Genomic DNA, 23,584 nt, shown 5'->3' with positions numbered 1-23,584 from the left:
GACACCGCAGCGTGCTTTAGAGAATCTGAATAACAATAGGAGATAATTGACAACAACAGCATCACTTCCTCACCTCCCTGTCTAAAGCATGTAGAGAATGCATGTGTATGCCAAGAATGCTACGTATGCACGATACTTGCGTATTTATGTTGTGTCCAATCTTCCGTTGAGTAAGTGTTTATATGTGATGGTATGTACTCAGATGCAGCTGTCTCTGTTCTGTCTTGTGCTGTTGAGGACAGTATGAGGGGAAATGCTTACATGAATACAGAGGAGCAGACACACAAAATGCTATTTTGAACTGCGATAACAGAATACACAAAGGTCTGCAGCACTTACTGTAGCTGTTGTCTTTTTAATTGTTAATCTATTATAGCACTCTGGAAGTTGCAACACTTATTTCTAGTGTCAGTATCACATGTATTTTTCATCTTTATTCCCTTTCAGCTGGCTCCTGGTATCTATGGAGGGCTGTGTAATTATTTACAACAATAGGCAGCCTCAGTGTAACACTGACTTAATGCACACTTTACACCCACAAGGGCAAACGCATCTAACTCTTGTTATCAGAGTTGTTGAGATGAAGCGTGGCACATGACGACAGTTTCTTAAATGTTGGATTGCTCTTTCTTCTGTTTTCTCTGTGGCTTTGTGCATATCTGTTTTGTTTAAAAAGTAGCCATTAAAGATGTTATTCAGGACTGGTTCTACCATTTTAAGTCATTGAAGTCATCTTTATTTAGGACTTTATAATATATCCCGTCTTTCCCAGGTTTGCTTATTTTAACAAAGACTAAATTAAAAATGAAATCATGTGTGAAAAAATATTTTAAATTCTGAACTCTTTAACCCTTTCCCCCATGAAGATGAAATTTGTTAACTTTCCCTTTACCCTTAATGACAAGTTTTGACACCTTAGTATACATCAATAAAGACAGTTGGGTAGCTATCAGAGTAGTTCCCGGGGTTTTCAAAAGGTATTATACAGCCTATAGACTGAGACTACCCATACACAGGGTGTGTATCTCAATAAATCTCAAATTTATTGAGACTGGAACATTTGTGTAAACCAGAGTCAGCTGCTGCTAGATTAGGCTGTCAGAGTGCACTTTCTTTGAACCTGTTCTCAAGCACTCAAACATTAAGGTTTGAAAAATATCAAAACAGGTGGAAAAGACGGTATCTGCCTTATATATATATAAAAAAAACACCCAGCACGCCCCTGCGGGCGGTTTATCCTTCAAGCTCGGGTCCTCTACCAGAGGCCTGGGAGCTTGAGGGTCCTGCGCAGTATCTTAGCTGTTCCCAGGACTGCGCTCTTCTGGACAGAGATCTCCGATGTTGTTCCCGGGATCTGCTGGAGCCACTCGCCTAGCTTGGGAGTCACCGCACCTAGTGCTCCGATTACCACGGGGACCACCGTTACCTTCACCCTCCACATCCTCTCGAGCTCTTCTCTGAGCCCTTGGTATTTCTCCAGCTTCTCGTGTTCCTTCTTCCTGATATTGCTGTCATTCGGAACCGCTACATCGATCACTACGGCCGTCTTCTTCTGTTTGTCTACCACCACTATGTCCGGTTGGTTAGCCACTACCATTTTGTCCGTCTGTATCTGGAAGTCCCACAGGATCTTAGCTCGGTCATTCTCCACCACCCTTGGGGGCATCTCCCATTTTGACCTCGGGACTTCCAGGTTATACTCGGCACAGATGTTCCTGTACACTATGCCGGCCACTTGGTTATGGCGTTCCATGTGTGTGTGTGTGTGTGTGTATATATATATATATATATATATATATATATATATATATATATATATATATATATATATATATATATATATATATATATATATATATATATATATAATATTATTATAATTTTTTTATTTTTTTTATTAGGGGTCCAACGATACACAAAATTCACGATTCGGTTCGATACTTTGGTGTCACGGTTCGATATTTTTTCGATACAAAAAAAATGTTCATGCCTTTTCAATTTGTCATTTATTAAAATTATAAATATATATTTTAACTCAAAAGTACAGTTTTTAAATGTAATGTTGCTGAAACAACAAAATAAAAAAATAAATCTATCTGATTGAGAAATCACTCATCTTTGGAAAAGAGAGTTTATTACAGAGAAATGGCTCTTTCCAAAATAAAAGCTATACTATACGCTTCTTCTGGGCTATATTCAACAACATATTAAACAGATCGGGTCCCCATAAGGAGACTCGTGTGCTAACGCGGCCAAACGGCTGTCTAAATGACTCGGGTAAAGTTTGTAGCATGCGTGCTTGTTGTTTTTGTCTGCTTCCACTTGTCTTTGCACTAGGATGATGTCGGTGTAAATGTGCAGTGATACTCGTTGTGTTCCCAGTAGTGCTGTCAGCGCTAATCTCGTTAAAATGACATTAATGCCATAACACGGCAAATCTCCGTTAACAAGTTACCGCGGATCGCCCCGTGCTTGGGGCTGGACGGCGTCAACACGTTAACAAGCTAACCACAAATTGAGCATTGCGTGACACATCCGACATACTGTTTTACTTTTGTCCATCAGGGTCATACTTCACATGAAAACCAAGATAGTTCCAAACGCCAGATCTGAATGAGAGTGGGGGAGGTTCAATTTCGGGTAGCATTGAGGCAGTTGCCATGTTGCAACAAGCTTAGCTTCTGTCTTGCTAGCTTGCGCTGCGCTCAGTGGATCTGCACTCGATAGTGCAGCCTAGGCAGAGTAGTTGAACGCAGATCCACTGAGCGCTCAACAAAGACTGCATCGTCAGAAGAAAAGTTGATAAAATAAATAAAAAATGTTGTATTGTTCGATACATATGCGTACCGAACCGAAAGCACTGTATCGAACGGTTCAATATCGATACGAGTATCGTTGTACTCCTAATATATGTGTGTGTGTGTGTGTGTGTGTGTGTGTCCATATAATCTTTTCTTAAATACTCCATAGAAACGGCACATGCTGTTGGGTGGGAGGCATTATCTAACACCTCTTTTCTCAACCCCCTTTCTATACATCCAGTCTTTCACCACTACTCCTGTTCTGACCAGCCTCACTGATTATTTAGACTTCCTGCTGGGTCCACTTTAGTATTCTATGCTAGCCTTGCAGTTTCTGACTCAGACACAACAATGTTTCCTTGAAATGTTTAGTACTTATAGGTGATCTGTGCCCATCTTCATCTTGAAGATGTAACCTTGCATTCGTACATTTGAATACTTACATTTCAAGAATTTGCACGTTGTCAGATTACTGCCCTCCCATCCCACATAATGTGGTCTTCTGTGCCAGTGACCACGCTTTCCTCCTTAGACCAGACTATTGGCTGGAGAGGATCAATGCTGGCTGCGACTCAGGGAGGAGATTTCTCCCCTCTGATGGAGTCAGTCGATAGGTAATTTCTCCCGAGACGTGTGGCGGCTGTTACAGTATTGAGCTGCTAAAACCCTTGGGCTCGACCCCTCTGGATGGACTTGGTCGCTAAATATTGATAGACCTCACACATTAATGTAGACTCATGCAGTCACACACACAACCACAATAAGACACAAACACAGTCTGGACTTGTTCTTAAAGAAGCTTTAGTACATAGGTGTCAAACTCTGGCCCGCGGGCCAAATTTGGCCCGCAGCCTAATTACATTTGGCCCGCGAAGCCATACCAAATTACTATTAGAGCTGGCCTACTGGTATTATACAGCTAATATATATATCGTTTAGTATTAAGCTTTGCTTGTTCCATATTAAGTTTTTCAGCAAAACTTGTTTGAGTCCATAAGAAAAGATTCATTCTTATATCTGGAGGAAGATTTTGTTTTTCAATAAATATTAGTGTTAGCCCGCGACTTTGTTCCAGTTTTGAATTTTGGCCCACTGTGTATTTGAGTTTGACACCACTGCTTTAGTACATGGGAAGCCACACTTGTAAAATCTATTTAGTTCCCTAACATCAACTTGTGCCGTTCAGATCCCTGGTTATGGTTTGTGGAAACTTTTTTTGTGTTGGGATATTTACAGTGCTGAGATGGCTGATTACAGGACTCTTAGGTCTAAGGCACATATTGAGAACAATAGTTCTTTAAAGTCAGCAACTGATCCACTCTAATTGTACTCTATAGTAGAGATGGACTGATCCGATATTACGTATCGGTATCGGTCCGATACTGACGTAAATTACTGGATCGGATATCGGAGGGAAATAAAAAATGTAATCCGATCCATTAAATATCAAAAAAGCACATCAAAAAACTTGCGACATGGCGTAACTCGGCTCATAACCGTAGCACGTCGGAGCAGTGTGCTCATGTGATAGAGCGGCTGTGTGTATTTGTAGCCTGAAATCTGGCATTTCATCTCCGAGGAAGTTCTCTCAGAGAGAAGTAAAACAAGTGTGTAAGTTCATCTCTGAATGTTTGTAAAGCATTCCTGCATTAAGCTTAACAACAGATATATGGAGCGACTGCCTCGCCCTCTCCTGCTGCTACTTCAATCGTCAAACTGATCAATGATCAGCTGATCGGCTTTTCTGTCGCGAGTCCGTCTCTCTTGCTTGTTTATCGCCCACTTCGCGCCAGAAAGAGGAAACCAGCGGCTGAACAACAGCAGCACGTTTAAGCTTGATAATCTGTTGTTAGAATTTATTTAATATTACTTTCTACACCAGGATCTTTTTCTACGTAGCTGACGGCTGGTAACCGTGCAGGGGCGGATCTAGCAAAGTTCAGCCAGGGGGGCCGATAGGGCATGAACAGGGAAAAGGGGGCACAGAAACATACTTTTCTTTCTTATTCTCATTTAAAATGTGTTGCTTTTAATAAATAATTATCCAAATCTTACACCCAAAGTTTTAATCTGATGTAAAATGTACAGAAGTCCATTACTGTATATAGTAACTATTAAGTCTAATATACCCCAGTAAGCTATAGTACTTTTTCCTTTGGGAAAATGGTAAATGGCCTGTATTTATATAGCGCTTTAAAGGACCCCAAAGCGCTTTACATATCCAGTCATCCACCCATTCACACACTGGTGATGGCAAGCCACAGCCGCCCTGGGGCGCATTGACAGAGGCGAGGCTGCCGGACACTGACCACCACCACCAGTAGGCAACGGGTGAAGTTGCAAGACGCCCAAGGACACAACGACCGAGACTGTCCGAGCCGGGGCTCGAACCGGCAACCTTCCGATTACAAGGTGAACTCCCAACTCTTGAGCCACGATCGCCCCATCTAAAAAATGAAGGGTGGAAGCGCCAGAACTCCAGTTCCTCTGACAGCCATCTGAGGCACGCTTGAACACGGAGTCAGTCCCCACAGACTCCAATGTTTAAATGCCGAGCTTACCAGCAATGTAAAGCATTTTTACAGTCTGGTGTGAGACACATATTTTGTACTCTTTAGATTGGTTCCTCCTTGATAACAACTGTTGAGGGTACGAGCTTTTAAATCGTTTTCATGTCTCACCTTGGAGTTATCAGGTGTGCCGACACAGCCGGCTGTGCCCCCTGCAGGGTTTCAACTCTGCTAATTTAAGTCACTTCACTGGATTGTGCTCTCGTGTCTGTAGTTAAGCAGTCTATCAGACAAACAATATTTCCTGGAAGCTTGTCCTTTAGTTTTGATGAATATATTCTAGTAATCAGTCTGTTATGTCCCACTGATTGACCATGTGTCACTTTTGGCTTCAAAAAACCAACATGTTGCAGTCAAACCACTAGTGTTGGTGCTTAAAGATGTGGAGTCCGAAACCAATTGGGTGATGTCATGGTGGCTGTGTCCATCTTTTAAATACAGACTTTTATATAGAGAGCCTGTGATCTGCCTTTCACTTTCCCACCAGTTTCAGACTAAAGTGAAATCAGTTCCACCATTTAAAAAAAAACAAAACAATGTTTCTGTTAGCAGACTGGAAGAGCACAGATGGGGTCAGCAGTACACTACTGTTGACTTCTGTAACATGTGGTAGTGATTTGAACTGAGATGTGTGTTACAACCAGTCATTGAAGTTTTACTTTGAGTGTCTGGATGACGCACAGGTTTTTTTTTTTTTTTCATTTAAAGATCCTAAAGAAAAAATGACCAAATAAGTCAGCAGGAATCCTCCAGAAGGGTTTTTTAATCATAGTAAGTGTGGGAAGCTACACAAGTCCATTTGGAAGTAGAAGCTGAACCCACCCACCAAAAACTCATCATGATGGTATAACACAGTATTCAATCTCACATAGAGACTGTAATTGAAAAGAGGAATCTAGTTGATATACACTTTCTTGTCTTGATAAGTTTCCATCCTGTTTGGCCAAACAAAATAACCCACTGAGAGATGACACAGTGTAAGAATTAGTATCTGTGCTTCAGCCTTTTTGATTGATTTCTACTGTGTTAGCTTTAACCTCAAAATTTAAGAGTACTTGTGTCCAACCTCGGCTATGCTACAGGAAAAAAAACCCCAACTATTTGATTGAACGACAAACAGCAATATTTTCTAACTACGGACTTACGTGCTTCTACTTTTTCATTGTCTTCTTTAAATTGTCTTTATAGAATTATGCTAGCAGTACTGCACCGTCACCATCATCTCATTTTTCTTCCTCTACAGCGGCATCTAGACGTGGTGACCTCCAAATTTTGGGTTTCTGTCTCCTTCACTGGTTATGTGGGTCTCTGCCTTGGGACGACGTCCTCAAAAATCCAACTCAGGTCCAGGAGGCAAAGACCAGGTAGGGAGTAACTGAGACTGACCGTGTATCCGGGTACTCTCTACAGAAGGGTGGAAGATTTTAAACATCTTTTTTTCTGGATTAGTCTCTTTATTGCCATGAAAAGCTGTTGACTGATGTCGCAGATTTCTGTAGTGAAATTAAATTATAATAATTGCATTGCAGCATCTGTTGCTCTAACAGTACAACATATAGTACCACACACACACACACAGTCTGATACTGGAATTTCACTTATTAACATAACTATAAATCGTTACTACCTTTCTTCCTGTTTCTGCCTTAAAGAAGCATGTGCAGCATAGCATAGGTGTAGTCTGTTTTAATGATGTCCACCCAGACATCACCCAGTCCACCTGTCTGGTTTAAGGAGTGGTAAAATTATATCAAAGCTTTGAGTCTGTTTCGCTTACAGGACACTGCTTGAGCGCATTTCATTAAACAGGATAAGTTTTCTTGTCTGTTGTTGAAGTTATACCTGAGGGCAGATTTTACTGTGTGCTTTTAGAGTTATGGAGCTCTCATTCATTTTGATTGGAGCTTGGATTCATGCTAGGGTGGCTGCCAAGTCTCCTCTGCTTCAGTACTGTGTAAAAGTCTTGAGCCACCCAGAATTTCCTTATCTCTGGGTGAGCTTTCTATAAGACAAGACTTTCTTGTAATTTTTAATGAGGTCTTCAGCAATAGTTCTCCAGGTATTAATTCTTTTTAAATTTAATGAAAAAGAAACAAAGACTACAAGTGCAAATAAGAGTGTAATGACTTAACAGCTCTGTCTGATATGAGGCTAGATATATATGGAATGTACTCCACAGCAGTGTTGCATACATAATCTACTCCTAATAATTATGTTGAGTGTGTGTAGTTGATGTCAGAGTGAGAAAAACTAATGTTGTGTGCTTTGGCTTCATTTCAACTCGTTCTTCTGCTCTGCCCGAGTCCATCTCTCAGATCTTTTCTGTTCTCACCTCTTCTGTTTTCACTTCTTCTCTCAGACTGATGGATAATCTGCCACATTCAGTCCAGCAGCTGTCAGTGAGCGGAGCCAGCACAGGTAAGCCAAGGCCAAAGGGCATCTTCAGGTTAGCAAACTTGTTCTCCACTTCTCAGGTTAACGAGAGAATTTGAAAGTAAAACTACAAGCCTTTGGAGGGGAAGAGAAAAATCTTCTTTTGGGCTCTGGGTTTACTGAGAGTCTCTGTTAATAAGAATACAAGATTAGACAGAGCAGCACTTCTTTATTTTTTTAAATCAGTACGTGTTAATGTAGAAACAACATATCTAAGATGACGACTTTTCTAGTCATTAGAATGATGTCATTACTTATATTTTCTCTACAAATGGACTATTTCAAAGATTTTTTACTTATAGAGATATACTGAAGGCAAGTTCAGGTCTAATGGAATATAGCTACAGCCCAACTCTACAGGTGTTTCTGTATTCTTCCACATGCTGCTTGGAATCTGATCCAAGAACTGAGTCAGCACAGTGTGGGTGACTTTTACGCACTGTGTAGGCAAATTGTGTGGCTAACTGCTTGACTTTATACTCCTGACTTCAAAGATTAAGCGGCATGGCCGAATATTTACAGTTTGGTGTTGTGACCTTAGATTCCCATCGTAAATTAAGATTCCAGTACGTTAATAATGCAAAGAGTGCAAAATCCTTTGCTAGCTGGGTGAAAATGATGACGCGTGACACATAAACTTGGTGTAGCTGTGTGGTTATTTGCTGAGCTCAATGAAGAGGCTAAACTTAGTTTGTCTTCACTTCAGGCATTTTTAAGCCAATCTTTAAACTGGATTATAAGAAGAGACGAGGCTGTGACAGTCCAGGCTACATGAAAATGTCCCACCCAGAATAAAACACTGTCTCCTTTTCTCTCACCTGAAGCTCCAGAATAACTTTGTAGCAATTAAACAGCTGTCCCATTGACATGCCTTTCAAAGTTAGTCGTGTTTTATCTCTCCTCTTTATAAGGAGAGGTCACACCTGTGCTATGGCTCGGTGTGTGATGTATGGTTGGGACTAGATTCTCCTCTGCTGACAAAGCCCGGCTGCCCGCCACAGATAAGAGCTGGGGTATGCATCAACCCTGTGTGTGTGTGTGTGTCACCGTGCTACTGCAGTATGTGCCAGACATGTCACCTGGCCAGTGTGTGATGCATCAGGACTGACTGAGTATGACACTTCCACACATGCAGGTCCTTAGCCACGTGCTCGCTTGATCTCCTCTGCGGAGAGATACCACCACACACATAGACACACACACTCAAAAATATACAGGGTGCTTCATTTTCTGAAGATGCACACTTTCTGGAATAGTAACTTTGTAAAAATCCAACCAGATTTAATCAAATCACTATCAGTATCACTTAACATATCTGATTCTTGATGTCCACTCTGCTCCTGTCTTCAGATGAGGTGGCCAAATTCCTCCTTTATGTGAACAAACTGGGCTACCAAGAGAAGCCCGATTACCAGTATCTTAAAAACCTGTGGGGCAGTGCTGTCAGGGGAGGACTTGATTTGTCCAAGCCACAGGGAGCTGCAGGGGAATCGCCCACCAAAGATCCTCGAGCCAAGGAAAAGGTGAGGACTCAAAACCTGTGAGATGGTGTGGAAAAAATTTGGCACCACTGACATCTTTTCCTTTATGCACTGAAATCCTGTGAACCCACCTTCATCCTCCAGTAGGTATTTGGCTTCTTACTGAAATGTTGGCTCAGTTGGACATCTGTCTATAGCAGCTCACTTTCTCAGCGGGTGTGGTCACTTCACAGGCACAGGCGTATTCCAAGATGACAACGCCAGGATTCGTCAGGCAGATTATGAAAGTATGATTCACCACCACAGACTGCTGGCTTTAACCCCAGTGGGAATCTTTGTGATGTGATGGTCTGATTACTCTCACCATTGACTGGCCCTCCTTAAAATGTTTCTCGTGCATCGGAGAATAACCACTATGACACGGAAGCTGAGAATACACCAAAAAAATTAGATCTAAGACTGGTGATAATTGACAGAATTTTACCATTCAGTCAACATTCAACTACTTAAGTGTTTGGCCACAAAGATCCTCATTTCCCCAGCTCAGTCTCTTAACCCTGAGTGCTAAATTGTGACAGCAGTGAAAGGGAGGGCTAACCTGCCCCAACGAGCATGTGAACTAGAGGTGGTCAGGTCTGAAGCTGGAGGGCTGCGATTCTGCCTCAATTTAACAGAATAACTTCTTGACCCCCCCCTACTATCAACGGCCCAATTTGAAGGAGTTGATGACACACACTACAGAGCACAGGGTGTCTCCAATTATGCTCCTGATTTCCTCTCCTCTCCTTGTGTCATTTAATTTCCATGCTAAAGTGCTGGCCAGTTTGATCCCTAGTTAAACAGAAGTGGCCATTTACAGGCGGTTTAGTGAGGAGAGTAAATGTCAGCTGAGATAAAGGCCACTGAATGGGTATGTTCACACAATCATTTGCCACTAGTGTTGGATAAATATGGAATTATTTTATGGAGGATTATAGTTTTGTAGTGAGGCAAAGTTTTATTTAAGGAAGACAGTTCAAAGATGGGCTTATGGGGTAAAGAGATTTCACGTGACATTAAAAGACATAGGAGCAAAGCATGCACAGCTGTAGATCAGGAGTTCAGAGGAAATGGCCTTTAGACTGAGGCTTCACACAGAATCTGGACTCAGCAGCAACTTTTGTAGTGATAATGTTGGTGCTGGCATCAGGCAGCAAATATTATCAGTTCTGCCTATGTGTAACATGAAAAATGTGACTGTGTATTCTCCTGGATATTGGTATTGAGTTTGAGTATTTATTTTGGACTTGACAACAGTAACAGTCCAGTAAAAGAAACAAACTGAGAGTCAGTAGCTGAGATGAGGAAGTGGACAGTGAAAGCCTTACCTTCATCTGAGACAAACTGCTGATGCTTGTCTAGCGTCAGCTAATGCTATGTTAGCTCTCCTGCTAGCAGGTGACACACGGTGAAGTAAACGCAGAACACTGAACTAAATTGCACTGTATAGCTTCGTACACTGAAGAAGGCAGGATCTCATATCTGACCCAATCTATCCTCCAGCTGCGTTGCATTAAAGGAGGAGAAATAAGCTCGCAGATAATGTTGTGACTGAAATGAGGTCAGTTAGAAAGCAGTCGTGTCGGCCTCACATCAGCCATCACAGAGATAATAAAACTGCTTTTTGTTTCCGTCAGCAGAAAGCAGGAGGAGCGAGCGGAGTCTCTAGAGCCAAAGCTGCACCTCTACAGGACCATGATGAAGTCCATGAAGGTGCAAAGTCCAAAGCAGTGCCAGCTGGCTACATCAGAGGACCACCCATCAATAAACCTCTGTCAGAACAGGTAAGGCCTCAAACACCTTAACTGTCACCCTTTATGCAACAGTATGCTGAGACAACATAACCCGAGTCCCATTTTAACATCTCTTGTAAATACAAAAATAACTTTGAAACTAGATTTGAAATACACTGGAATATTAAATCAGAAGGGTTCAGAAGCTTGTGTAACAGTTTACTGTGTGACATTTCTGCTTCCTGCTAAAGTGTCTAAAAGAAAGATCAGAGACTACAGCTGAAGCCGGAGTTAACCTAATGATGAGGTCAGCTTTGACTGACCTGATGTTGCACCTCTGTGTGTACAAGATGACATGAACACCACAAGGCATCCAAACTCTGAGTAAATTACTGTCCAGCATTTTTCAGCCTTTGTGCTACTTTTAAGACCTTTGCACACAAAACACACTGCATTAAAAAGAAATCTGAAAAATGAAGTTACAAACTTCTCATGTAATATATTCAAGGTGAAACACTGGAAGATTTACACAAAATGGATCAAAAATTAGTATTTTTAGACAGAATGACATTCAAATATCTGTCACAGGCACTTTGTTAAAACAGAGTGATCAGCAGGAGACGTACGATGTGTAATATTGCAGGTCATGCATAAAAGCAGTTGGTTTCTCAGTCAGGAGCTGCAGAACTGTGTTGTATATTTCTGTGTTAAAAGTAATACGTGGGTAAACTGTTTTCACTCAGCAGGTTATAATTTGGTTTCTTTGAAGTGATCTCCCACACAGACAAGAGCCTGAATCTAAAACCTCACGCTGCTGTGGACACAGTCATCAGGCACAGATTTTACACACCTCAAAGAACCAATATGGGTTTAAGTAGACGCCAACATTAGAACATTCTTACTGCTTTACCTGCTGTCAGACAAGCCATTACACTCCACCAGCCTCCACTGACAAAAACAGTCATTTTACCTCATAAAACAGGAGCTGTTCACTGCTGCCTCGATTGGTTGGTTAGTGGATTTTGTCCCCTATGGATTCCACTATGAGCACGTTATGAAGATGAAGAATAATTAGGCTAGTGTTTTTGTTTTATTATGAATCTGGACAGGCAGGGGTTACCCACAGCTAAAAATCAGTGGTGGAACAGTGCAGACAACACAGCACCCTGGGTTCTTGTGCGTTTGCCATTAGATGTTGTACTTTGATGTGTTCATCCCTCTACCTGTAATGCACCTGAGAGCTGTGGCTGTTTAAAATACTAAATTTCACTGTCAAATAAATGATCAAGTTCCTGATTGGTCAAACTGCCTTTTATTTGTTTGAATATAGAAGGAAGAAGTTCTCCCTGCTGTCAGAAGGTCCCCGAGGCAAAGGCCTGTGTGCAGTTATGAAGACATTGACAGTGAGGAAGAGGAAGAAAGGCCCAAACCCATTGCTGCACGTGATCTCAGAAGTCCTCCAGTAAAGCCCAGAGCTCAACCCAAACAGGTGTGAGGCCACAGCTTGGGCAGTTTGAACCTGTTTTACACTAAAGGCTACAAAACAACTATTTACACCTGACTAAATCTTTACGATGTGCTGTAGACTCTTCTGTTAGGTTGTTCCTCCAGATTTCTAAAGGTTACAAAGAAAAAGCAGAATTGAAAGTTGACACCTAAATGCTTCAAAGTGCACACACTTGAATTACCTTCTTTAACAGAAACGTAACCCCACAAGGACAAGCAGCAAAACAGATGACGTGCCCCTGATCTCAGCGAGAATGGAGCGCCGAGTCTTCCCACAAAGGAGAAAAGAAGAGCGAGCAAACCGTGACATGGACAGGCAAACACACACACACCAGAGAGCGGTGTACAGCCATCCAAAGTACTGGGATAGCCAGCTCTACTACAGAGATGCTTTGGGTAAATGGGAAGAGTCTGTTCCCAAAAACTCAAGTCCTGAAGCCGGTCCCCAATGGAGTGAATGGCTGACGTCCTGGTTCCTCTTTCTGGGCGCCTTTCTTTTACTGCTTGCTGTTGTCAGAGTTTGCCAAAGTACATTGAAGCCCCTTTGAGGAGCTAATGGATCGACGAGTTTTAACAGCTCCTTTCAAAGCTCCTTCCCAAAGTGGAGATGGAGCAGCCGGGAACACAAAGCCTCTCATCAGGACTTCTGGGCTGCCATTTTCACAGTGATGGGCTGAAATAGAAGGACAAGCCTCAGTTTATTCTGCCTATTAGATGTTCTGTAAAGGTAAACATGCGATGAAAGATTTCTTTATGATAAAAAGATGAAGGGGGCTCTCGTTTCTGACTGCAACTCACACGCTCGAATAAAACCGTCTTTGACTTTGAATCGGTGGCGAGCTGCATTCACAGACACGCAGTATCACACGCTTACTCCTTTATCAGACGAGGAGTAGCTTCAGTCAAAGTGTATGAATGCAGCACATTGTTGAAAGCGCAGTGGCAGAAGAAAAGGCTACAGGATGTATAGAGGCATGCTAATTAATAAGCTGAATGTCTATTGAGGGCTTTCTGAAGGCAGCTGTCAGTCACACTGTGAGGCACACACATACCTTACTGCAGTAAGGACACTCTCCAAAAACAATGTTGAAGCTCTGCCTGCTGGAGTGCAGCGCTCGCAGCCACTGAAGGCAAAAGAGAAAAGATCAAATCAATACCTTGAATCTGATGTGTGGCTCATAACAGCACTTTCAATATACACTCTGTACAGCTATGTTTAAGATTATCCAGCACCCTTGAAGCATTGAAGGGCTCTTTTTTTTAAGTCGATTAGAGTCCTGCGATTTGTTTCTGAGCTTCAACGATATCTGGCCGTGCAGCATGTCACCGAGGACAGTCCAAACAGAGTCATCTGTGCTCATTTCCTGTGTGTCGTAAGGCTGCGCTAGTCCAGTTCTACCTTTGATCATATCTGACTGTCACTCACCTTGAGCAGCCCACCTGTTGAAACACTAAAACACTGATGGCTAATGAACACAAATCGTTTGTGCCTGATTAAATTAAATGCTGTTTAGAAACACTGTTTACAATATGTATGTCCTCAAAGGGGAATCTGTATTCATGTGCATGTTTACTGTACCTGCAGCTCACTGAAGGCAACAGGATAAGGCTTTGTATTATGACTGAGTGAAAATGGCAACTGTAATGCGCAAAACTTTGTTCATTTAAGCAAATAAATGAAATAGATGTTTATAACTGTGTCCACTACTCAGGAGGAACCCTTACAGTGTTTGAGGAGGGAGCACTGTAAACTCAAGTCAAAAATGGAGAATTGTGTCCCAGAGGCATGCTGGTGGTCCTGTGGGATTTTTTTTAAATTATTATAACCAGATCAGTTTTTTGGTCATGTTGTAGCTTTGAAGTAGTCCGGGGTAAATCTTAAACTTTCTGAGATTATAATATGGGTGATGTGACAGTCTAGTTGTTGGGCACATGTCATATGAACCCATACATCCTAAGCAGTGAGTTCATGCTCAGTTTTTTACCCACATACAGCCACACATGCTTTTTCAAAAAGTCATAATTATACAGTGTGGTGGTTTCCACGCTCATCTAACAAACAAACAAATCCTTTTGCATCAGGAAGACCATCAGGTCCAACCTACTTGCTGTGGTGAGCCTTTGAATAGGGAAACAACCCAAAGTAGCTTCCATGAATATATCCATTGCTCAAAGAAAGAAAAAAAAAAAAAAAAAAGACTTGATAATTTTGGTTTCCACTGACCGCTGTTATGTCATTTTATTCTTGAGAAATCACATACTGTATGACAGCAAAGATTATTCAACTTGAATATTTCTATATCAAGATATGTCAGCTATATATAAAAAACATTTCCGTAATAAGTCATATCACTGTGGCTTGACATCTGGGCTGTTGTCATGTCAGACATCTTTATTAGAGATGGCACGATACCACTTTATGTCCCATACCGATATGAATCCGATATAGTGTTTTTTTAATCAATAAAACAGTTTTTTTTTTTATATCTTGCTGCTTTTTGTATAAGTTCATACTCAAGTAAAAAAACACAAACACTAAAGCTATTCTGTTATACCTGTATGCAAAAAATACACTGCACTCAAAATATTTTATAGTTCAGCAATACTGATCAGTCTAAAAAACTTAAACCTGCACCATCCTCCCTATTCTGGTATTTTAAAGAGTAAGCAACCTAACTAGTGGGGTTCTAAAACTCCCAGCAAAAAAAAAAAAAAAAAAATAGGGAACCACCCCCCACCCTCCACCTCATGATGCTTAATCGACGTAATCAACTTTAATTTGATGCAGTGTGAAAAAAAAATGCACAGAAATCAATTATTTTTCCAGAGTAATTAAATACATACAACATCTTTCTTCAACAAAATTGCACACTGCACAGATCATACCTTCCCAAAGGAAAAAGTACTATAGCTTACTGGGGTATATTAGACTTAATAGTTACTATATACAGTAATGGACTTCTATACATTTTACATCAGATTAAAACTTTGGGTGTAAGACTCGGATAATTATTTATTAAAAGCTCGACATTTTAAATGAGAATAAGAAAGAAAAGGATGTCTTTGTGCCCCCTTTTCCCTGTTCATGCCCTATCGGCCCCCCCTGGCTGAACTTTGCTAGATCCGCCCCTGCACAGTTACCAGCCGTCAGCTGTAGAAAAGGATCCTGGTGTAGAAAGTGATATTAAATAAATTCTAACAACAGCTTATCAAGCTTAAACGTGCTGCTGTTGTTCAGCCGCTGGTTTCCTCTTTCTGGCGCGAAGTGGGCGATAAACAAACAAAGAGACAGACTCGCGACAGAAAAGCCGATCAGCTGATCATTGATCAGTTTGATGATTGAAATAGCAGCAGGAGAGGGCGAGGCAGTCGCTCCATATATCTGTTGTTAAGCTTAACGTGGGAATGCTTGCTCCGACGTGCTACGGTAGTGAGCCGAGTTACGCCATGTCGCAAGTTTTTTGAGGTGCTTTTTTGGTATTTAATGGATCGGATTACATTTTTTTATTTCCCTCCAATATCCGATCCAGTAATTTACGTCAGTATCAGACAGATACGTAATATCGGATCGGTCCATCTGTAATCTTTATATACATAGTCTATATTCTCCTTAAAAAAAATTTCTGTTTAACTTCCAGGACATTGATCTGGTCATCTGAGTAGCAGAGGGCAGACAGGGCTGTAGAAGGCCCTTAACTCATCAGCAGGACTGGTATCTGCTTGCATGCCACAAATACAGAAACAGACTTCATGAGGGTCATCTTACAGCTGACGTCCTCCAGTGGGCCCTGTGCCCCAGTGGAGCCCAATTCTGGTATTCTATGACATTTGCATTTGCCATAGAATACCAGAATCGGCAGTTGCACCATTAGTGTGGACCTGCTACAAAATGGACTACCTTGCTGTATTAATTTTTTGTTCACTGTGATTTTCAGGATGCCTCCGAATTCAGCCTTCTGTAGGTTAATAATTTGCATTTCCATCAAATGATATTGCATCCTTTTGTTCCTAAAACATAACACATGTATACATATCCACTGAAGTCCGACGTGTTTCAAAAGCTTTCGGTTTTGTGTTGCCTACAACATTATTGAATCCTTCATATTAACTTGCATCAAACGTGTCAAATAGTTCATACACACATATTTCATTGAGACTTACTGAGTTAATATCCAGTTTTAATGTAAGGCCAATGATGAGCCATTATATGCAGCTTGCATTTTTTTCCCTCTCATCTGTTATAAAAAGCTGATGTGAACACATCTGTCTGATCTCATTGTTCAATCTAAAAATGGAAGAAACCCTGCTGTAAACCTCAAATTGTGTGTGTGTGTGTGTGTGTGTGTGTGTGTGTGTGTGTGTGTGTGTGTGTGTGTGTGTGTGTGTGTGTGTGTGTTCATACCTCATAGAGACAAGTCTGGTGGAAGGGCTGCCCACAGCGAGGGTCATTACACACCTGATCAGGGATGGCAGCTTCAAGTCGATATGAATAGCAGATGCCACACTCAAGGTTGAAACTCTACACGGACAGAGAGCAGTGAATGTGCATGTGCAGCATGCTTGTTGGCACAAACTGTCCTCACACACACTAAAGCACACACACTCCACACGTCACCCCGTAACTCCTTTCTCCCTGCTCATCGTTGCATTTTGGTGTAATGAGTAACTCCTGTTTTCTTTGGGGGTTTTTCCTGCAGCTATCCATTAAAAGAGACGATGTCAGAGGAAAGAAAAAAAAAACAAAAATCAACATCTGGTCAACTCAACTTTTTTGCACTCCTCTGAATGTTAATGAAGCGGAGGCATTAATCACCGCGGCGACAGTGGATAAACAGGACACCCTTTCAACCCATCCGGAGAGAGGGGAGGGGAGAAAAACGAGGGCTTAAAAAAAAAAAAAAAAAAAAAAAGAGACAAATGGTTTTTCGTGATTAAAGCGGTTTGATAGTGCAGAGAATTCTGCCATCTTTGTTATTCTAATGATCTTATCTGTAAACAACCCAATTAAAGGAGAACCGGAGCCCACCTCTAAGAAAAACAAAACACACAAAGAAAAATGCGGAAAGAAACGGGAAAATAAGCAGCAGTGTATGTCCGCCCCCTTAGAACTCTGAGCTCAAACAGGAGAATGTATGCAGAGATGTAAACACACACACACACACACACACACACACACACACACACACACACACACACACACACAGATGAAGGGACACGTTTGAAATGGAAAATGGGGCAACTATGTGACATACAGATTTTTCGTGGGTGGCAGGTGATGGGAATTCGATCTCCAAAACATCCCGGAGGTTGTGCAAGACGCTGGAGTCCGGGTTCCTGCCAGCAGACCACAGACAGCTCCTTCACACACTAATTAACCACATGCAAATGAGCCTGCAAAGACACTGGGGGATGATTAGGAGACTTTCACTACTGCTATATAAAATGTAAGAAAAAAAAAATAGCAGGAACATTTGAGCTGCCTCAGACTGTACAGTGGTGGAGGGGAATTTACTGAGATGTGTGTCATGCAGGGAGGCAAATGTTAAAACCTGGGGTGAAATTTAAATCTGTACCCAGCTTCATTTGGAAATGACTTTTTTCCCTTCTTCCCCTGAGTGTTAATCAAATGGTTCTCTGCTCTCTGTGCAGGGATCCACTTAGACACTGATAATGCTCCTGGATGTAAAGATAAAAAGAATTGGAGTTTGAATGGCAGATATGCTCACAAATAATAAAGAAAAGACCAAAACCAACAATTAAAACACGGATGACACTTTGTTATGGACACGGTGGAAAAGCTGCAAACACCACAGATGAGTTGTTCTTGTGTTTTACCCTTTCGTAGTACACATGCTTGTATAAAACATGGGCACATGGTGACAGTGGGAAGAAAAAACTCCCTTTTAGCAAGAAGAACTGGGGGGAGTGAGACAGGACAAAAATGTTGGCAAAACGAAGTAGGTGGGTCCTGAGATAACCTTTTCTCAGCTTTGAGGTGACTGAAGTGACTGCCAGTGACAGCACAGGATACCGGGGACCGACATGACCTGGTAGGAAATCAGGAACCAGAGCCTGGAAGGTGGGAAAAGTGGTCGGTCCATTGAGGCAGTAGTGAAAGACACCTTATGGGCAATTTTCTCATCTGGGAGTTTCACAGAATGCAGTTTTGTCACATATTCACGCTGGAACAACTACTCCATGGTGTCTGCAGCTGTGCGTCTACTTCCACAACAGACAAGAGGGCCTAAGTTCAAATACATAATCTAATATTTTTGTAGACGAGGCCTCAGGCCTGTGTGCTGTTTGGTGAAGGGCAGGTACCATTCAGGGAGTTCCTCTGAGCTTTTAATCTAAAAACAGCTCACTGCTCTGAGAGTGGCTCAAAATGCTCTCTGTGCAGGTCAAAGATAATGAGCCAAAGGATGCTAAATCTAAGAAAGATAGATAGATGGTGCAGACGTGGATGAGAATGCTCTGCAGGTCCAGAATGTGCTCTTCATTCACAGCGGTTTTTGATAGGAACCACAACACTTGCTTATTATTTATAGTTAAATAATAAGTAAGTGTTGTGCAAGTATTGATGGGTTTGCTTTTTTCCATTTGATTTGTTGACAGTAATGCAAAAATCATATCATAGTACATCACATTATAATTCCATATTCTTCAGAAAGTGTGTGACATTCAGAGCTCAATTTCTGCTCAAAGAGATTCTGCTGAATTAGCATGTGAAAGCTCAGTGACTGAGAAAACCTTACCACAAGTGCATGTTAGCGTTTAGCTTATTCCTCAGCGGAGTCACCACTGAAACAAAACACAAGAAATCATGTGGAATTGGATGGAAATCAGAATAGTAATAACAGCCTTAAATTAGATCTGCAGTCACATTTCAAGCAGCTTCAGATACACTATCACTGTATATAAGGCCCTGGAAAATTAGACTTCCTTTAAAAAAAAAAAAAAAAAAAAAAAAAAAAAAAAAAGCACTCTGCATACCCTCAAACAACATCTCTTATTGGACAAAGGCCCAGATCAGCACAGACAGCGGCGTCACCGCTGTTAGATATGAACCATGGTTGCTTGTGCCGTTCCACAGGGGAGCTTTGTCTCCGTGCAGCGCTCATCACTCTCGCTGTTTGTTATTCCTACATGCAAAAAGCAATATTTCTATGCGACCCCCTGTATTTGAGGGTCGCTGCCTGCCTCCCGTCTTGGTGGCTGAAGTGTGCGTGTGTTTAATATCTTTTGAGTTGCATTGCTAGGCAACAGGCTAGGAGTCGCGTGACCTTGGGTTTACAGAAACAATGGCCGACAATTGACGGGGACTTAAATAGAAAACTGGAGCCCGAGCTCGCCTGCTGACTGGCTCCGGTGTTGCTGCGCTGGGAATGAAGATGTGCCACTCTGGAAGCAGATCCTCTGACACAACAACGCACAACAGTCAACACAACCAGAGATGTGTGGAGAGCAAAAAAAAAAGTGCTATTTTCTTTCACAGCTCGTAGCTTCTCACCGATCTGATCTGAATAACGACAGAATTTAGACTTTATTGCCTCATCTGATCCTCAGCTGCTACGTTATTGTGTGAAGACAGGCAGGATGCACAGGCCTCAGGAAGATCCCATTTATGAAACTACTACTTTGTTTTTTAATTGAACTCATTTAAGTTAAGTTAAAGTCCAAGAAGCAATGCTTGGACGTGGGCGTCTTAGTGACTGTCACATGCATGTCACCTGATAACTGTGTATTTCCCATGCTGTATCATTGTCAGTTAGTTTTGGGGTTATAATACTGCAGATGAGCTCTTGCGCTGCCTGCAAACACACTTTGACTCCCAGGTCATACCCACCATGCTCTGCTCCTAGCAGGCAGCATTCTGGCAGCATCTTTGGGTGTCGGGGATCCACCTCTACTTTGATGGAGACGTTGTTTCCTGCACACATACACACAGATCCACTTATAAAGACCAGTGGGTAGTTAGGTGGTTGTAATATTTGGTTGTATTATGGTCTGTGAAGCGGCATCAAGATCTGCTGATGTGTGGAGCAGTACCAATGGCGATCCGCCTCGTGGTGTCTGAGTGACATGGTTTTTCCGGTTCCAGAATCCAGGTCTTGCTATCAATCTCATCCAGAACATCCCAGAACTCTGACAGGGACTCCAAAACCAGCAGGAACTGGCTGTGGAGCTGCTCCAGAGTGCTCTAATAAACCAGACCAGAAGAATTATACTGCTGTAAGAGCAGTTAGTTTGATACAACTAGCTTCTATTATCACAGGTCCCAGTCTGACCTGCTAACTATGAGCACTCCTTACTGCTTACATTTGATTATTAGCAACCAGGTGCTGATAATCAAATGCACTTAGGAAGTATGAGCACTGTAGAAGCAGAGGTTTTTGACAGTTTGCAGGTCTGAAGCATCCAGGTCATCCCAGCATAATTACAAATGCTGAGTAATTAAAAAAAACAAAACCCTGAAAAACAGCATTTGGACATTCATCTATCGCAGAGACGTAGAGTCAAATGTGAGCCCATCTGAGACCAAGGTGGAGATGTGTGACTGTAATGCAGAGCCCCATGTTTGGCAAAAACCTAACACAGCACGCAAGCACAGGCAGGAGGGGGATGATTTGGGTATTCTAGATAAGTATTCTAGAGTCAAATGTGAGGCCATCTGTCAGGCCGCTAAAGCTCGTGTCAAGAAACAAGACAATGATCCCAAGCACAGCAGCACATTTACAACAGAATGGCTGAAGAGAAAAGAAAAGAAAAGAATCACGATGTTGCAACGGCCCAGTCAAAGTCCAGAGATGTCGTGGTGGGACCTTAAGAGATCTGTGTATAAATGAATGTCTGCAAACCTCAATGAGCTGAAGCAATGCTATGAAGAGGAGCAGGTCAACATTCCTCAACAATGATGTGAGACACTGACTCTGCCTTAGAAAATGATTTCTCTAGGTTATTGCTGCTAAAGTGGCTCTACAAGCTAATGGTGGAGTGGAGTTTTTCACATGGCTGGAGCACGGCTCGTGCATCATTCCTGTCCTAGTTTTTTTCTATCTTTATCATATCTGTAAGATTATAATGATTTATTAGTGAGCTTGAGATATATTAGTGGGGGTAAATAGGAACTAGCTGCCATTTCTAATACATGTTCAAAATAAAAATGAGTGGGACCGAGCTTAAATCAATCTCAGAAAAAAACATTTAAAATCTCCTAGGCAGTTCCAACAATTTTACAATATTCAGTTAAGATATAACCAGTTTAAGTATTCTGGTTATATCTGTAAGCAGGTACCTGTAAACAGTTAACACAGAGTTCTTATTGGACAAATTGTTTGGTTTTCAAAGTCAGTGACACAGGGCAGGTTTTTAATATGCCATTTCAAAAGGTTAATAATTACATATAATGTTTTTAATGCCAAAGCAAATGCACAGAAGACATTTGCTGCCATGTTTCATTTGAAAATTAAAGTGAACTCAAAGTGTAGACAGCAAATGGACAGTGAGTGAAGACTGTATAAACTTGAGGTGCACACACATGGTTACACACACACACAGAAGAGAAAGGGAGGCTGATAGAGGTGTGGGAGAGCAATACAGATGGAATGAGAAGGAAAAAATTAGAGGAAAAAATGAACCAAAAATTATGGGTCATTGTGCCAGCACAGTGCACACAATTAAGCATCGTCCAGGTGCCGAGAGCCTCAGCAATTACAGCCCAATTAATGCCAGTGGTATGATTACAGTTACAGCTCAGGATAACTGCGCTAGACCCAGTTCAGAAGGAGAAAAAAAAGAAAGAAAAAAAAAGGAAGAAGAGCTGGTAATTGAATTCCTGCTGCATCTGAGAAGAGAACACGCGTAAGAGTGGCAAACTGTAGGAAAGTATAAAAGAGAGTGAGTCTGAGCTGAGATTTGCTCTTTGGCCATCTCAATCAGTCCTCTTTATCTATTTATGACTGACCTCAATTTGACTCCTAAAAGCAGCCAGGTTGAAATTATTCACTTCTCTTTACTTGGATGCTGTTAAATTTTACTGTCTTTAACCCCCTTTTTACAATTTCTTTTATTTGTTCACTATTGTAATTTCTTTCACTCTGTAATTTTATAGAATTGCAAAAGGATGCCGTCAACGTGACATTTTACTGAGAATGGATGTGAGCATGTTGCCAGCATGAACATTTTCTTCTATGGAACAATGGACAAATTATTATTATTTTAAATCGCTCATTATATGTAATGTTATTTACATGTGATCTTCAGATTTTACAACTTCATAGATAAACAAAAGGAGTATGACCACTCACAGACGAGGCAAGCAAGTAAGATTGACTGTCCATCTAGAACAGGGGTGTCAAACTCAAATACACAGTGGGCCAAAATTCAAAATAAAAAAAATAAAAAAGATTTTTTTTAGGGGTATTTTATATTTTAGGGGTGCAACAATACACAAAATTCACCGTTCGGTTCAGTTCGATACTTTGGTGTCACGGTTCGATATTTTTTCGATACAAAAAAAATGTTCATGCCTTTTCAATTTGTCATTTATTAAAATTATAAATATATATATTAACTCAAAAGTACAGTTTTTAAATGTAATGTTGCTGAAACAACAAAATAAAAAAAATTAAATAAATCTATCTGATGGAGAAATCACTCATCTTTGGAAAAGAGAGTTTATTACAGAGAAATGGCTCTTTCCAAAATAAAAGCTATACTATACGCTTCTTCTGGGCTATATTCCACAACATATTAAACAGATCAGGTCCCCATAAGGAGACTCGTGCTTGTTTTTTTTTGTCTGCTTCCACTAGTCTTTGCACTAGGATGATGTCGGTGTAAATGTGCAGTGATACTCGTTGTGTTCCCAGTAGTGCTGTCAGCGCTAATCTCGTTAAAATGACATTAATGCCATAACGCAGCAAATCTCCGTTAACGAGTTACCGCGGATCGCCCCGTGCTTGGGGCTGGATGGCGTCAACATGTTAACAAGCTAACTGCGCTAACGCACTAGTTCCCAC

General features: G+C 41.4%; 2 protein-coding genes across 4 annotated transcripts in view; one reads left to right on the top strand and one right to left on the bottom strand.

The window, feature by feature from the left end:
- Positions 1–14,258, top strand: part of vrk2 (VRK serine/threonine kinase 2) — a 28,210-nt gene extending 13,952 nt beyond the window's left edge. For 2 of the 3 annotated variants that reach the window (XM_004554618.6, XM_014414391.4), the window contains exons 10-15: positions 6,615–6,735; positions 7,731–7,789; positions 9,155–9,327; positions 10,962–11,108; positions 12,388–12,546; positions 12,758–14,258. In XM_004554618.6, coding sequence (XP_004554675.2) covers positions 6,615–6,735; positions 7,731–7,789; positions 9,155–9,327; positions 10,962–11,108; positions 12,388–12,546; positions 12,758–13,111 — 1,013 coding nt within the window. In that variant the 3' untranslated portion in view covers positions 13,112–14,258. The remainder of the gene's footprint in view (positions 1–6,614; positions 6,736–7,730; positions 7,790–9,154; positions 9,328–10,961; positions 11,109–12,387; positions 12,547–12,757) is intronic. The other variant, XM_014414392.4, reaches the window with a different exon arrangement.
- The window catches only part of fancl (FA complementation group L), a 34,883-nt gene continuing 23,645 nt past the window's right edge, over positions 12,347–23,584 (bottom strand). Inside the window, exons 8-14 of the mRNA XM_014414393.2 lie at positions 20,613–20,763; positions 20,410–20,493; positions 19,319–19,364; positions 17,816–17,897; positions 16,966–17,082; positions 13,616–13,687; positions 12,347–13,236 (exon numbers count right to left, since the gene is read on the bottom strand). Coding sequence (XP_014269879.2) covers positions 13,201–13,236; positions 13,616–13,687; positions 16,966–17,082; positions 17,816–17,897; positions 19,319–19,364; positions 20,410–20,493; positions 20,613–20,763 — 588 coding nt within the window. The 3' untranslated portion in view covers positions 12,347–13,200. The remainder of the gene's footprint in view (positions 13,237–13,615; positions 13,688–16,965; positions 17,083–17,815; positions 17,898–19,318; positions 19,365–20,409; positions 20,494–20,612; positions 20,764–23,584) is intronic.

The sequence above is a fragment of the Maylandia zebra genome, linkage group LG13 (genome assembly GCF_041146795.1).
Source record: "Maylandia zebra isolate NMK-2024a linkage group LG13, Mzebra_GT3a, whole genome shotgun sequence".
NCBI classification, from domain to species: Eukaryota; Metazoa; Chordata; class Actinopteri; order Cichliformes; family Cichlidae; genus Maylandia; species Maylandia zebra.
Note: the sequence above shows the minus strand (reverse complement) of the source record. Positions and strands in the feature narration are given on the sequence as shown.